Below are 15,786 nucleotides of genomic sequence, written 5' to 3'. Positions count from 1 at the left end.
GAGCTTTTGTGAGGCATTTAAACCGTGTTACTCAGTAATATGAAAGTAAGTGACTTGTTTAAGGAAGTCAAAACTTTTGATGCTACCCAGTTTATCACTGGCAAATTAAAAAGAGGGGGGAGGGGAGGTTCTTTCTTTCTTTCTTACAAAAAAGTTACGAACGTTGCAGCTACACTTTGATTTTTTTTAATCCGAAAGGATTTTATATCTCGTTTAATTCGGAGATTTTAATCAACTGTCACTAAAGCCCTTGTTGACGAGTGACTACCTCCCTATCTTGGGAAGTAATTTGAAGATACTTAAATAATAAGTTTTTTCTTCTTCTTGAGTTTGCACAAGAATTGTACCGAGCGTAATGAGTATAGGAGAGTGCCAGTGAAAAGACTATGGCAGCAAAGGGGCATAAAAACATAAAGGGGAAATGAGGAGCCAAAGCCAACTCGAAGATTCCACTGTTCTGAAACAATCTGAAAAATTCTGCACCATGGGCTACAGCTACTGGTTCAGAAACACGAACTATCACACCCGGTCTCTGAACGATCCATTCTCGTGAATGTATTTTCGTGTGGAGCAGAATTTAAAACGAACTAGAATCAAGAGCCGCAGGTGTAGAATATTTCCCAGCAATTGTCTGAAAACTTGCTTGACACCTTGCTCTTGTTTACAAACAAATTCTAATGCCAGGAAGGGGGTAGGGGAGGGACTCTCGGATGGGAACTTTCTCTTTAGGCACTGTGGGCGCCTTATGAGTTCATTTGGAAATATAGGGCGTTGGAATTCAGTTAATCTCATGAATATTATGTAGTACAAATCAAACTGGACACAATTAATTTCGCCCAGAGAAAATAATAGATGGCCTGTTCGACCTACAAATCAACCTGAGGATTGTTTCAAACACAACTAACGGGATAGTCAGCACACTGAGAGCAACTGGCCCCACACTTTTCTGTCCCCAACTGTCTTCTGATCCATATATGCATTTTATCCACAAGCATAAGGATGCAAATCTCTGGGAATTTCGTGGCCCTTTTCGCCGTGGAGCTTCTAACCACCTTACATTCCCAATGGGTTTTCTTTCTCCTGGCTTTCCTCCGATTTACGTGTAATTCCTTTAACTACAGTATAAAGGGAGATTATTCATCCCCAGCCACAGCAAGTGCAATGGATCACTGCGCTACAGATTATCTCACTGTCTTCTCCTCCTTGGGAAATTCCAAATCTGGTCATCCCCCGCGTCTGTGCTGCGCGCTGACACATTGCATAAAATATCCAGGCTATCATTTCTGGACCTCAACAAGGTCTTTTTAAAATGGCTACACAAAAGAAGGCAAGCACTAGGGGGCTCAAATTAAAATATAAGATAACGGATAATTACACCTAGAACTCTCTCTCTCTTTCTCTTTCTCTTTCTCTCTCCAACTTTGGTTGGAGATCTTCGCCACACCCCAGCAAAGTTCAAAACACCCATAAATATCTGACCTGTTACAATCAGAACAGATTCATCCGTGATAACCTAGAGTGGTAATTTCCATGCAGCACAATGAAAGATGGGCGGTCACAGCAGCTGCGCTTAATTATCAAGATATATTTAACCACTTTCTCTCCAGAATCAGACATAGGTGTAACAGCTATAAGACAATTCTGCTCCCAGATCTATTGAAACACAGCTTCACAAAAGCAACACAATCATAAAAACTCAAAATGAAGCCACTGCCGACCACAACAAACTTCCTGACTTTATTCCTGCCCCTCTTACAAGAAACCGACTCTATATTTTTTCTACAAAAATTTACACCGCCCTCCCGACATATCCCTCCACTCTACACTCGGGAGTCATTCGGAACTTGAAATGTACAAAGAATCACTTACTGTTCTGCATGTTGAATTGATAGAGCAGTATCCCACGTGGCTCGCTTATAGCGTTCTATTAGTAACAAAATATGCGTTAATCAGCGGAGGGTAGCACACACATTTAAATTGTAGATATGTTAATGTCTCAGAGGCTTATTTTGTTATTGTCAGACGCTTTCTCCAATTAATTTAAAGGTTTAACTTTTTACAGCCCAAGGCAAAATAAATAAATAAAGATAACCTCCAAATATTTAAAAATTGCATGCAAGTCGTCTATTGCCTCAGATTGTTTTTGTTAAATAATCCTTATTTACAGGTCTATTGCGGAGGGGCTAGGGGGGAGAGGGAAGGAAAAAACCCGAAGTTATGTTTTTAAACTTGCCTGAAATCTGAGTGGACTGTCCTCTCATACAATTTAGGGACTCACACATCTGCGTGTCACTAGTTAAAGTCTTCCCTCTAGGACAAAGCAAAAAAGTATATTAATGGTGTGGAAATATACTTTTTAATGTATGCTACATCACAGCGCAACCTCACAGCGGGATGCAGCACGGGGCTGGAGGGCTGAGATTGGAAACACTTACAAAAATAATAAAGTTTTAAGCCTTCAGAAGTACTAGTAGATTGTAGCTTCCACTTCAGTCTAAATAGTTCTGGACTCTTGACACTTTTCGTGCCGGTGTTATTTAATGAAGGGAGCGGCGTGGGTCTGTGCTTTTTTAGTGTTAGAGGTGGAGTGCTAGGATTTTGTATCAGAATCTGGCTATTTTTGCATGTACACTTCTAAACGAGGCTTCTTTAGATCATTTTGACACTTTGGAACTCTGAATCTTTGAAGTTGTTCTATTTAAAACAAGTACGGTTTGACGTGGTCGGAGTAAGGCTCTGAGTTGTTTTTTAGTGGCACTAACAACCCCTCCCTACAAATAACCCCCCAAAACTCCCCTTATTGTGATTAACTTCTTTTTTGGTCTTTAGATCTTCCCCTTTTTCACTGTACTGTGACACACGCTGTCTACCTCGCCTCAGTGCTTTAAAAAGTAAGAACAGGAGGGGGTGAGAACTGTTAAACAAAGCCTACAGAATGTGAACAATGGCTTCCATTCTGCTCCTCTGCCCAAACCCAGAGTGCAGAAATCCAGTCTCCTAAGCCGGCAGCATAGCTTCTCAACTAAACGTACCAACAACCCTCCAATTTACAAAGAGCAGAGAAACAAGCCCTTACTCCCTTCATTAGTGCCTGCCTTGACCCAGCGCCTGGACAACCCCAAGCGCCTTTTTCCATCTACTTATTTATATGGTCGTTTATTTATGTAGTTTAAACCCTTGAGGGTGAAAATGGAAAAGTAATTTCTCGTTATAAATATCTGGAGGTAATTGTGTTACTGGTGCGAGTTGTTAGGGGTTGTAAAAAGATACAACAGCTCAGTGGGGTGCTCAATTGGGGAGAGACAATTACAATAAAGAGCCCATTCAAGAGGTTTGCGGAAAAAAAAGAGGAGGTAAAATAATGAAATAGTCGCAGCCTTCATTTTCTCTCCCTTTTTTTTTTGAACCTAAAAATACTCATTCTCTTTCTTGTGCGCCTATAATGAATATTAATTTTACTCTTCCTGCATATGATGGAGAATTCAAAGAGGCACGTTTCCCTATTCAGGACTAGCCACGGTATAATTTATTAAATACCTTTTAGTAATCTTAAATCCATAAAAATAAACATCAAACAAGTACTTTCTCGCAGCGTGAAGACTTCAACTGGTAAATATTTACTGCTTTTTGGAGAACTACCTGATTAGCAACAGAGCAAGCTGCACTGTACTTCAATGGAGACGTGGCAATATCTCCTTTAGCTTAACTGAACGTGGAACCATCCCTTTAATACACTAAACACGTCTGCATATACATTCACCGAACAGAAAATCCAGTTCCTCAGACAGAATTTGCTCACATATTTAATGCACAACTCATAAGCATGGAGAATACGGGGTTAAAGAAGACATTCAGAATGCTATTGTTATACTTCCAACCGTAGTTCTGCCTGCACGTATCCTAGAAATGATCATAGAGGGATTTTTTCAAAATACATTTTATATTTCAGGAACAGGGTAGTCAAGTACTTCACTAAGGAGGTTGGAGGAAAGAGAGATATGATTCTGATTTTCCTTGGAAACTCGCTAATGACCTAAGTAACCGGTAACATTTAGCAAAACAAAAACAAGAAAAGTCAAACAGCACCCGGAAACAAGCTGCTAATAAAATCGCTTTCCCATAGCATAACTTGTGTTTGCTGGATTTTATAAGTGCGGATATGCAAATCTACACATAGGCGTTTATAAATCAGAATACAGTTAGCTTTAAAGTAATGAATTAAATTAAATTTGCCGTGCCCTAGGAATCAAACTCAATAGGCAAGGCCTAATCTGCAAGTCGTTTTTTAATCTCAAAATCCTGATATAATCTGCTAGTGTTTGGGATTTTTTCCCCACTGAAAACACAATTAGCTATTAAGATGACAAAATTTTACATTCACAGGTCAAATAAAACAAAGATTAAAATGAATCAATTTGCCTTTAGACATTTGTAAAGGTCACCAGCTATAAAAATTTATTGCCAAAGACCACAATTATTATTTTATGTCTATAAAGATGGATAAAATGCAGGCACTTTTCTCATCCATTATATGGGGGGGGTTACCCCAAAGAAGCATCTGCCAGGTACATTTAATCATTCAGGAAACTTTGTTTTAAAACTTTCTAGAAATTATTAGTGGTCTAGCAGTAGATTTACCACCCAACTACAAAGCGTTACAAGGTTAAATTCAAATCCAGCTTTTCTAATTGCACTCGTGAAAGGAGAAGAATCAAGTTTATTGTTGAGCTTATGTAATCAAATCTTATGCCAGGCGAGGAGTCTGCAACTTTTAAAAATTACTATTTTGTGTATCTGAGCCCCGCCTGGATTACAAAGGAAAAGTAAGCGGTTCTTGCAGAATAAATGAGATTAAATGTTAAAAAAAAAGAAAAATATTGAAAAATAGTGTTCCTTAAAAAAATGATTTCTCCGGCTAGAAACTTGTTGAAAAGGAATATTGATCGCAGGCTGATGGTAAGAGAATGCTAATAGCACTCGTCTGAGAAAAGCCAAATGCTACAGAGACTGGATCTCCGAGAGGCTAGTGGCACTAGGGGCTTTTCAGACTGCACTTTGCTGACTGTTTGCCTCGTGTGATCTGTAAGTTGGAAAGTTCTTCTTGGTATTATGGACAAGTTCGGTGAGATCTCCCGGCTGCTTGATTGAAACTGACAATCCTTCAGCTCTACTCAGAGCTTCCCGGATACAACTACTGAGAATTGACTTGGCCTAGAATGTGACTTTTTTCCCCCCACCTCTCGGTCTCCCTTTCTCGCTCGCTCTCCCTTTCTTTCTCCATCTCTCTCCCCCTTCTACTCTGTTCTGGTGGTGAGTAAGCATTACAATTATAGGCGAGTGTTCCCTAAATAAGATTTTTTTCCCCCCATGACACTGGCTGTGGGAAGCACAAAGCAAAGGACACGGATCTTGGATCCGCCCGGCTACCGCCCCCCCCCCCGAAAACAACTGACGAGGCTCGCCAAGGAGTCACTTCCCTTTCGTAATAGACATAACAGCAAGAAAAAGGAGAGCGGGGAAGGGTCTGGAGCAAGGTATATTTCGGGTGTGTGAGCGCTGCGCGTACAAAGATTAGCCAGTGGTCAAAACACATTTCCCCAGCCATGGCTTTGGCAAGGGGGTTCTATGAACGGCAGTCTAAGCATTTGTGATCGCTCTGTCCAGCAAATACATTGGAGCTGCTGCTGCTTGCTGCTCGTGTTGGCTTGATTTCCAAGTCAGATGCTTTAGTTTCTCCAGAGGACATGGGTTTAAGTGACAGCAGAAAGTTTGTGAGCTTCGGGACTGGAAAGTTCCCCGGGAAGGTCTCCCGGAATGCAAGTGGGGGATGAGAGCGAGAGAGAGCGAGGGCTGTCTAAATATTAAAATGAAATGAAGGGAGAAGCGGGGAGAAGAAATGAGCAGACTCACCTTTATGAGGCATCCTGTCTTGTTGTCAAAGCTCCTGTCAATAGTTTAAGAGCGCACTGATTTGAAATGATGGTGCTTTAAAAAGAGTTGCCAGTAAAATAGTTTTTCTCCACTGAAGCTGCTGGTTGTGTGATCTTGAATTCCTGGGAAGGAGACAGAGATTGACAATAAAATGGGCTGTCAGTGACTGGAGAGTGAGAGATAAAGAGTGTCTGAGTGGAGTAGGGAGAGAGAGACAGAGCGCACCTATGCTGATTGGTGATGGTTCAAGTGTATTAATGTATGTGTGCCTGGTCTCTGCCTCGCCTCCACTGCTCTTCGCTGGCCCATTAGCAAAGCCTGACCTCTGTCATCATCTTCCAGCAAAACACTTCCTCCCTGCGCCTTAACCAGAGCGGGAAATGAGGCTGAGCCAGGGCTCGCTTTTCAAACCCACTAATCACTCCACACATGCAAATACTCTGCTCTCTCCCACACAAAATATTGCTTTATGCAAAGCAACGCCATTGCTCCCAGCTGCCGATTGGATGCTCAGTCACAGTGGCTGGTTCAATTGGCCCATTTGTTTGAATATGAATACACTTGTTTTTTGCTCCTCGCATAGATTTTTCCTCTTCCCTTCTATCATCCCTGCGCTCAGAGGCGCTGGGCAGATTATTAGTAAGCAGTCACTTTATCTGCACTTTTGTCTTTTGGACAATGTTGATATTGGGGGAAAAAAATGTTCCAAATAGCGTCTGAAAGCCACTGGAGCTGTCCGGACTTCATCTCCACTACCCCCTGTCTTTTCCCAACTAAAACATACACTCTACTTCCCCCTCCCCCATTCAAATTAGGGACTGCAGTAAATAAATAATGTGTCTTGGGGAAAAGAGCACATTGCTTTCCAATACGACCTAGGGTTTTTGTATTTTTTGGGGGAGAATGGGGTGTGTGTGTGTGAGTGTGCGCGCGCGCGCGAGGAAGGGCTGAAAAAAAAAGAGATCAATTTGCATTTAAACAGTTAGCTCCCTGCAGACAATAGAGATAAGAAAAAAATAACATTCAAATGGTAAAGACATAAATATTTGGGAGACAGGGGCTTTGTAAACTGTGAATTGCCTAGAGCTATCCAAGTTTTACAGTGCCCCCCTCCTCTTTCTTTCTTTCTCCCTCCAAACGTGATGGAGAGGGAAGGCTCTTCCCAGCCTGGAAAGTGCAGAGCAAATACACAATTTACTTTGTGTATTGAGGGCTCTTGTGAAAGGCCTTGAAGAGTCCTTTACCAAACACTCACAAACTTCCACGTGCCATTTGTTGACTAAGAGCTGCTGGGTTTTTTTTAAGACACCATGGGGATATGTGTGGAAATATCCCCAATGATTGTGTGTGTGAGACGCAGTGCTAGAGATGTGCGTTGCACCCAGCTTTGTTCCCCTTTCCACGGAGGTGTCGGTGTTTTCTGTTTTGTTTTGTTTTTGTTTTGCAAAGGCAGCGCCCCTTGAGTAGCTGCCAGAAAATCAAGGGGGAAAGTAAGTAAATGACTTTGCTGCTCTGACCACACACCACAAGTACATTTGTTGAATGCCGGACTATTAAGACACACCTCAGTAAACCCTAAAGCAACCCCTCAGCGCATGCATTTAAGGTTACACTGGGAGCACCAGTCTGAGCTCAGGGTGTCCCGATCATTTATGGCGAGTGGTCTCGGGGAGGGGGGCAGGGGAGACAGTCAGCACAAAAAAAGGGGGGGAAGAGGGGGACAAGGGAAAAAAATCCAAGCTTCGATGAGGAAAAGTGAAGAGCATGAACGCGCAAAGCATAAAATGAAGTCGTAGCCGCATACACTTGACTTCTCTTGACATGTGAAAAGTGCTAAAAGTCAAAGCTCGTCAATAAAGTATCTTGAAATTGAATAAAAGCCCTGACAACCGTTGCATTCTTCAATAAAGTACAATGAGGAGACAAACGACTCTGCCAAGGAGTTTGCATGTGAGTGAAAGGACGCCTCAATAGGAGCTGGATAATGGGCTGCCCGGCCGTCATGCACTGTCATCTCCAGTCCTGCAGAGAAGCTGCCACAGCTCCTAATAGCACAAAATGGGCTCTTAAGAGACTACTGGCTTTTCCTTGGTTTTTTTCCTCCCCCCTGCCCCCGTTTCCTCTTATGCCAATTTGCCTTGATGCTGATTATCTCTAACGTGTATTTTTTGGAAGGCAGGGGTTTAAAGAAGGAGTTTCTCCTAGTTCTCCTCCTTGAATTCTGGATTTAGCTGAGCAAAACTCTTTTCTTTGGCTCACAGTGTAAAGGGGAAGGGAGATCTACCTTCAGCTCTGCAATCAGGGAGCCTGGAAAAACTCTGCTGCAGACACCAGTCTGGAGGATTCCCCTCCCTCCCCGTTCCAACTCTTTGGGGAGTTTCATCCAACACTGCAACGCCAGTAAATAACACAGGACACGTAGGATGATGGAAGAAAGGAGATCTGTGCTGCTCTTGGAAATGCACCGTTTGCCTGGCCGAGTCATTGACATGCAGTTGCAATAGTTCAGGCCTAAGTCAATCTGCATTTTTCCTAGTCATGCATATTCATAAAAACGGAGCCGATTGTAGTGATGGAAAGGTGAGCATTTTTGTGTCCATACGATCTTCTTGGAAGGTAAGGTAGGAGCAACAGAATCTTAGTTTCTGGGTGGAATATATTTAACAAAGGTGCTTTCCCAAAACTGGCGCTCAGGTGTGCCCAGCGCTAAGACCGAGGGCGGGGTAGTACGTACACAATTACTGACCACATTGTAGAAATCTCTCTACCCTCAACACTTGGCGTCCTCTGTATTTCTCCCCCACCCCCAAGCCATCAGAATAGGAAGCCGTTAAGAAGGCGCCACGTTAACCTATGTACAGGAAACTCCTCTCTATGTGGATAAACCTGATTTCAAGTGCACAAAGGAGATCTTTGCAAGAGGCAAAAGGGAAATTGAAAAGAAAATACAAACCAATGTCCTGCTTGTCTCCTTTCCCAGAGTGCTGCTGCTGCTTGCGAGACAACTTGGCAAATTGTCCCGAAAAGACCCTGGTAGCTATTGCTCTCCCAAGCTGCGAGTCCCCTCCGCTCGCATTCTGGAGAGATGAGAAGGAGGCTTCTGTCTGTAAGAGCGACAAATCTGGGAGGCTCCAAAGGGATTTTAAAAGCTGGGATCTAGTCCTTTTCTGGAGTGAAGTCCGCCGACTCCTCGCTTTTCTCGCTCGCTCTTTCTAACCAAGGTGTTTTTTTTTAAACTCTCGTCCACAGGGTATCAAGTGGGGGGGGAAGAAAAAAAATACTTTGTCCGGAACTGCAGGCAAATATCATTTTTACAACCTCTCAATTAGCCACTCTTTGGATTAGCACCTTCTTAGGCTTCGTCTCCAGAATAAAGACGCCGTAATCTTGTTGCTATTTTCCCTAGGGCGCAGTGGACTTTGTATCCCCTCCCAAAAAAACTTTCCCTCCCCTCCAAAAAAATCATGAGGGGAGGGAAACTGACGTCATTCTGGGGCGGGGGGGGCGGCGGCGGCGGAGGTCTTGAGAAACAGCAGCACTGCTACTGATTTAACAGGACATGGAGGAAAAGAGCCTCAGAAGCGACCCCCTCCCACCAAAAAAAAAAAAAAAGTTGGAAGAAAGAAAAGAGAGAATGAGAGAGAGAAAGTGGGGGAGAGAGAACTTGCGTGTGTGTGTGTGTGCGCGCCCGCCCGTATGTGAGCCAGCGAGAGAAGGAGAGAGAGAGTTAGTCTGTGTGTGCCAGTCCCAAGAATGTCCAATTTAGAGCCACTCCTGCCCTGAGCGCCTTCCCCTGCAGGGACTGCATCGCTCGCAGGCAGCCCCTGGCGAGGAAACCCTGCTCGCTTTTGACTCACCGTGACACGCCAGGATTATCTGAGATGTACCTGCTCTAAAATGTAAAGACAAGGAAGTCCCCGCAAAGTTGAGGCACAAGTCTAAGGACGCCATTTTAACTCCAGCTGCCTGTAAACGCGCCTCTAGTTGTTCAGGTTTTAAAAGAGGCATTTTTTTTCAGTCCAGGAGGGGTTTACAAAAGCAAACGCTTCCTACGGGTTAGGCACGAAACGGGGCAGTATGCAAAGCATCTGGTTTGCACTTGATCTTTAATCCAAGCAGTTTTTTGTTGTTACTTTTCCCCCCCAATCCAGCAAGGAAAATGCAAATAGATGAACCATTGGTAGGAATGGCCATCAATATTCCATATCAGGGTGACAAGTGATTCTTTGTAGCTTTGTGGTGATTGCGATTAGCAGCAGTTTGCTTTAGGGTTCGAGAAGAGCTGAGGAAAACGTTGAGATTCATCCACAATCTCTCTTGTCCAGGGCAAAAATGTCTGGAGGGAGTTTAGCAGGTTCCGATGAAGGCAAGCACTTTACCTAGATCAGTCCAGCATTCAGAGCTGCAGCAGCAGAACGCAGGATTTAGAGAGATTTCCTCAGCAAACGCACCTTGTTGTTATCAAATGGACCTCTCCGCACACACTTACCCTTTCCAGAGGGTTAGCAGTCCCGGACAGCTCCTAGGTTGCTGATTTGAGACAGTTTCGGTATATTGTCTTCCGTTTCTAGTACAGTCAGATGTGACTTTTCAAAATCGTTCTGTTAATTTTGTTAATGATCGAGAGGGTAAAACTAAAATAAACACTTTGATCTAAAGAATTTTGAGCTACAAGCTTGCCAGAAGACTCTCTTCTCCCCGCCCCACATTTACTACAAAAGTTAGAGCTTTTTAAAAAACACCTTTAACCACTAATATGTTTCTGATAAAATACTTCACTTTTGCGTTAGTACTATAAACAGCATAAATGTCCAGTGATTCCAGTTGTTCGGAGCATGGACTGAACCAAGGTTTGAGAATATTGTTTAAAATACCTCCAAAATTACTATTGTAATTAGTCATTTTAATTTTTTGTCCTGTAATCTTTTTGCGTTCACGTCCATTAACCAAAACAAGGTAAGAAAATTTATTTGCTCTGGAAAGGTAAACAGAAATTTGACTAAGATCATTTGTCATTGTTTTACATGATCCCATGATCTGAGGCGTATCTACTGATTTGTGTTAAGACCCAGTATTTTTCTCCCCTTTTAGTTTATTGCTAAGCGTTAGGAGCAGGGATTGCTGAGTTGGTTACTCCTGTATCGTCTTGTTGTATTAATATCTGGGTTGCAAACTACCTTTTTTAATACCCAGAAAAATGCTTAAAGTCCTCTTGTCCAGTTCAGTCTAAAACCGAAGAGATACACAAATCCTGACGCGTTAGACTACAGTGCTTCTGCCTTCGGGACACTTAATGCCTATTTGTATTTATAGGATCAGTGTTTGAAACCTATAATGCACAGGACATTGAGTTAAGTGGAGCTTTTCTAGTTTATAAACAATCTGCAAAAAGTTTGGAATCGATTTAACATCTTTTATGTTGGCCTTTTTGCATAAAGCACAGCTTTGTGTGCAAGAATAAAAACGTATTTCTGGACCCTAACGAAGTCATTTTGCAGGCTCCGAATCTGGAAGACGAACACACATGTTTCCATACGGGATAACCTTTGATTCTATATGTGAAAAATGTCGTGTAAACGGACTTGCTAGAAAAGCCTATTTACAAAAAAAACAAACAAAAATAAAAACAAAAAAAAACCTAAGCGCATCCTGACGGGCTTTTTAAATGCTATTGATTGGGACAAGCTGTTCAAACCCCCCCGTAACAGTTAATCTGCCTGTTAATCAAGTCACTAAGGAGCTCAATGTGAGTTTTATTAGCGACTGGAGAACACAGGCAGCAAAAAGGATCAAAAGTCTACACTCTTGATATTTGTAAAACCAGTTTTCCCCCAAAATATATTTTCAATTACAGAGTAACTCTTAGCTTATCATCACTGCGTAACAGTGACACACACCGATGGCTACACACATGCTGGCAATACTAGGGAACTAAATGAATCAAGATCTTATTCCCTGCAGTTAGATGCACATTTTAAACGTGAGATTATTAATCTTAAATAGAAATCAAAGTCAAGACAATTGGTTCTAGACATAGATTGGCCTTTTGGACTAGAAGCGAAACGTAAATCTGTGGAATCGGTAGCAATATGAAAATAGTATGGATTTCTCTTTGGTTGAAATAAAGCATTTTATTTAATTGGAGATTAATAGCTTTTTAAAAAATAAGTAGTTTTGATTTATTACAGTAACTTCCCATATTTCTTCTCTCGCACTATTATTTGATGTCATCATTAAATTAATGATTAAAAGTTTTAATTTCACGATCCGTTACTAGACTCTGGACCGTCTGAAAGATGAATTTCTATTAATGTAATAATCAGAAATATTATTACACCTGGTAAAATCAACATTTGATCTTGTCATTTTTAGTGCAAACCGATTGCATTATATGTCAATGAGATATGCATATAAAAGACTATCTGGTCAGCGGTAATTATGTCACAGCTTTTTCTCGGCATGACAGCTGGATAAACACAATCTCCAATAAACATCTCTAATTAGGGAGGAGGATCTGAGATGGATGGTGTTTGATTTATTACTGAAGGAGAATGTCCATTTACCGATGTATTAGAGTGAGGGATTATCGTGAACCTTTTTGCTAAAATACTTTAAGGAATATTAGGGAAAGAGGAAGGGTAGGTAAATTGTGTTTCCGGATTTACATTTGTATTTTTTTAACAGAAGAATGATCACTATAGTATACTGCACTTTTCTATAGCAGAGGGGTTTTTTTCCTTTCACTTTGACCCCTATTTAATATACGCAGCTGAAGTTATCAAGGCAAGATCCTGCTTGTGAGATTAGGGTATGTGTCCATTCAGATATTCTACAGAATTTCTGTGAACTCCCGAATTCATTATAAACAAAGTGGCTAAACCTCAGAAACAACTACTAATCAGACCTCGAAACTATAAAGCAAGGCAACTAGACGCCACGGCAAAAAGACGAAACATTTAAAAGGTGCAATCTAGTTCCCCCCACCCTTCCCGCCTCCAGCTAGACCACTTTTAGCTCGTATTTCCAAATAAAACTGCGCTTCAGTGTGTGGGTTTGAAAATGCTGCTGAACCTTTAATCTCCCCTCCCCCCAAAAAACCCCAACCAACCAAACAAAAAAAACACCCAAACCAAAATCTTTCAGTTCACTTACAGCAGTAGTGTGGAAACTTTTTTTTTCTATGCTGAAACTTTAAACATGTCCCGTGTTAGCTCATTAGTTTGGATGTGGAAGGAAATAGCAAAGTGTTTTTCTGTATGCATATGTGCATGCACGTATATACACGCATATATATGCACAGCCTGTCTGAGAAAGGTTGTATGTATCTCTACACCCGCTTAGAATGTGCATGAAATACATTTCAGTCCGCACGCAGGGCATAGGACGCGTGCAGGTTTGAGAAACAGTCAGCAATTTCTAAGGTTTCAAGATTTACTTCACTGTACACTGTAACTTCTCAAACTCGTCAATGTCCCCCCGCGCTGCGAATTGTGCAGTAGATTCCCTTTGCTTTGACCACAGCCTGCCTTAGTGCCTCGCCGCGAGAGCAGGGTGTGACGGAGCTCTGTGTAATTTGAATCCCCCTCTTTCTACCTCAGTGGAAATCGTTAATTATTAGGTCTTCCTAAGTAAAGCTCAGATCACACGGTCGGGGGATTTAAAATGCTACCCAACTATGTGAACCGCATTCTTTCATTTCTATCTGAACTCTGAGAACCGAATCAAATATTTATACCGTTCGGTAGTTCAAGTATCAACACTTTCCAAACTTTCACACTAATTTTAGCTGCTGTTTCCAAACAGGCGAGATAATTGTTCAAGCTGAAGCTATCACAAGATACCTTTTTTCCCACCTGTTGTATAGGTTGGGTTTTTTCTTTTTGGTAATATATATATATGTTACACAAAAGGTGAGAAAACGTATAAAGTGATAAACGCAAAAGGTGATAAAACTTATACGATTAACTGAATTGCACTAGAAGTGATCATGTTTTCAAGCAGCCATTAATACTTGCAGAAGCCCTCGCCCCAAATATGTTAGTCTCCACGCTCAGGCCAGCTGATAGACACTGAAGCATTGTAAAGATCCTAGCACCAGAGAATAGCAAAGCTTTGAAGAAGTTCCTATGCTTGGCCCATTTCTAAGACAATCAGATAAACACAAGCAAAGCTCACATCACAACAGGCAAAGATTTCAGCAAAGGAGAGAGAGAGCGGGTCGAATTATTATTTTAAGAGCAAACCGGTGGCACTGAAAATGAATGTATAAAAGGAGCATAAAATGTTACCTGTTACAGAGAGTGCAGACAGATGAACCTGACCTGCCGATTCCCACACTATTAAATTGCCGATAGTAGGTAACTGGCAGGTTTGATCGCCTATTTCTACATAAGAATCTGCCACACAGTTTAAATGTCAATGACAATAAAAAAGAGGGTGTCTTGCTTTGCACTAACTTTCCCTTAATATCAACGCCAGCGCCTCCCTCATTGGCTGGGCTTGTCGCGGTGACGTCACAGAGGACAGTAGTTAGAGCTCAGCTAATAAGAAATTTTAGATACACGAGCATATAGGGCCTAAAATCTTTCTCACACTGTATGCTCCTCCTAATCCAGCGAGTATTTTAAGGAACTGTAATTCTATGGAAATGTCAACGCCTACCAGTCAGAGTTGTTTATCCTTACATTTCCAGATTGCAAGGCAAATCTGACATTATATATTACACTGTAAAGTACCATTTAGGTGGGTTCATACAGCTGTCTTGAGTAGCAGTGGTGTAGAGACGTTACTGAAAGAAAAGCTAGAGTGGCCAGACTTTCGAACATGCAAGTTCAAACTTCTGCACCCTTTCCCCGTCGTTTCGGACTGTCTCACCTTTTAGCACCTTCTAATGCTATGCGGTTACTGCGCCCATCCTCCTCGTCCCCCATCTTTCTCAAAGAGGAACGCTTGCCTTCTTATCGCAGACGCAGACCTTCCTCCTGAAGTTTTAATTATGATACAGCCTGTTTCAAAGCAGAAGTTGTGGTGCCGACTATCAGACTCTTGTGAACTAGTAGGTAGAGCGAGGCAGTCCAAACTGTCCAAATGTAAAGGTAACTTTACTCTACTTTCAGATTGGCCCTACTGCCTGCGCTGCACAGATAATAAAATATCCAGTCACCCAGTTATCAATAAAAATGCATTGATGCTATATTGCTTCTCGGATTCTGTCTACTGAATAGGTCCAGTCAGATAGAAAATAAAAATGTTACTTGTGGTTGGCTACCTGGATTAATGCAGAGTCGGAATAAGATTATATACTCCTGTATCCAAACAGTTCTTATCAAGCAGGAGAACGTCATCTAAAAATACAAGTCTGCAAAGCTGTCAAAAGTGGGTCAGTTTGTTATCAAACTGGATGCCAATACGTTAACTATTTTAAAATGAGAAATTCATGCTGAGTTTTGACTTTCCCCTTGAATTTTTAAAGATTAGATCATAAATGCTATGTGTCATACTCAGGTGAGAAGGACTGAGAAGGGAGACCAATTTCTTCCTAAGGTTTATAAGATTTACCAATCGCTCTTCGAGAACTTTTACTAGCAGGAGCTGCTTGCTGTATATATCTACCTTTCAGTTCGTCTTTTTTAAACTAGGTTCAAACGGCTAAATGTAATTCTTAAAACTTTTTGGGAGAACAGGGATCGTACTGGTTAGTGTTTGTGTGACAAACACAATGTCTAAATTCATTAGCAGGGACTGGGAAATGGGGAACGATTACTTCTACAAAATACAGGTGTGGTTCTTTTCTTACCCTAAATATTAAAATGTCTTAAAGTTTATGGGACATGGTGAAATTGACTTGTTCTACAT

The 15,786-nt window shown here is 41.7% G+C and overlaps 1 protein-coding gene across 9 annotated transcripts in view; it reads right to left on the bottom strand.

The window, feature by feature from the left end:
- The window catches only part of PAX6 (paired box 6), a 30,555-nt gene extending 16,267 nt beyond the window's left edge, over nt 1-14,288 (bottom strand). For 4 of the 9 annotated variants that reach the window (XM_032799571.2, XM_075065210.1, XM_075065211.1 and 1 more), the window contains exon 1: nt 1,870-1,957. In XM_032799571.2, the coding sequence (XP_032655462.1) occupies nt 1,870-1,879 (10 nt within the window). In that variant the 5' untranslated portion in view covers nt 1,880-1,957. The other 5 variants (XM_032799573.2, XM_032799575.2, XM_032799570.2 and 2 more) reach the window with 4 other exon arrangements.
- Between the last annotated feature and the right edge of the window lie 1,498 nt (nt 14,289-15,786).

Source organism: Chelonoidis abingdonii, chromosome 4 (assembly GCF_003597395.2).
Source record: "Chelonoidis abingdonii isolate Lonesome George chromosome 4, CheloAbing_2.0, whole genome shotgun sequence".
Classification (NCBI taxonomy): Eukaryota; Metazoa; Chordata; order Testudines; family Testudinidae; genus Chelonoidis; species Chelonoidis abingdonii.
This window is presented reverse-complemented; position numbering and strand designations above follow the sequence as displayed.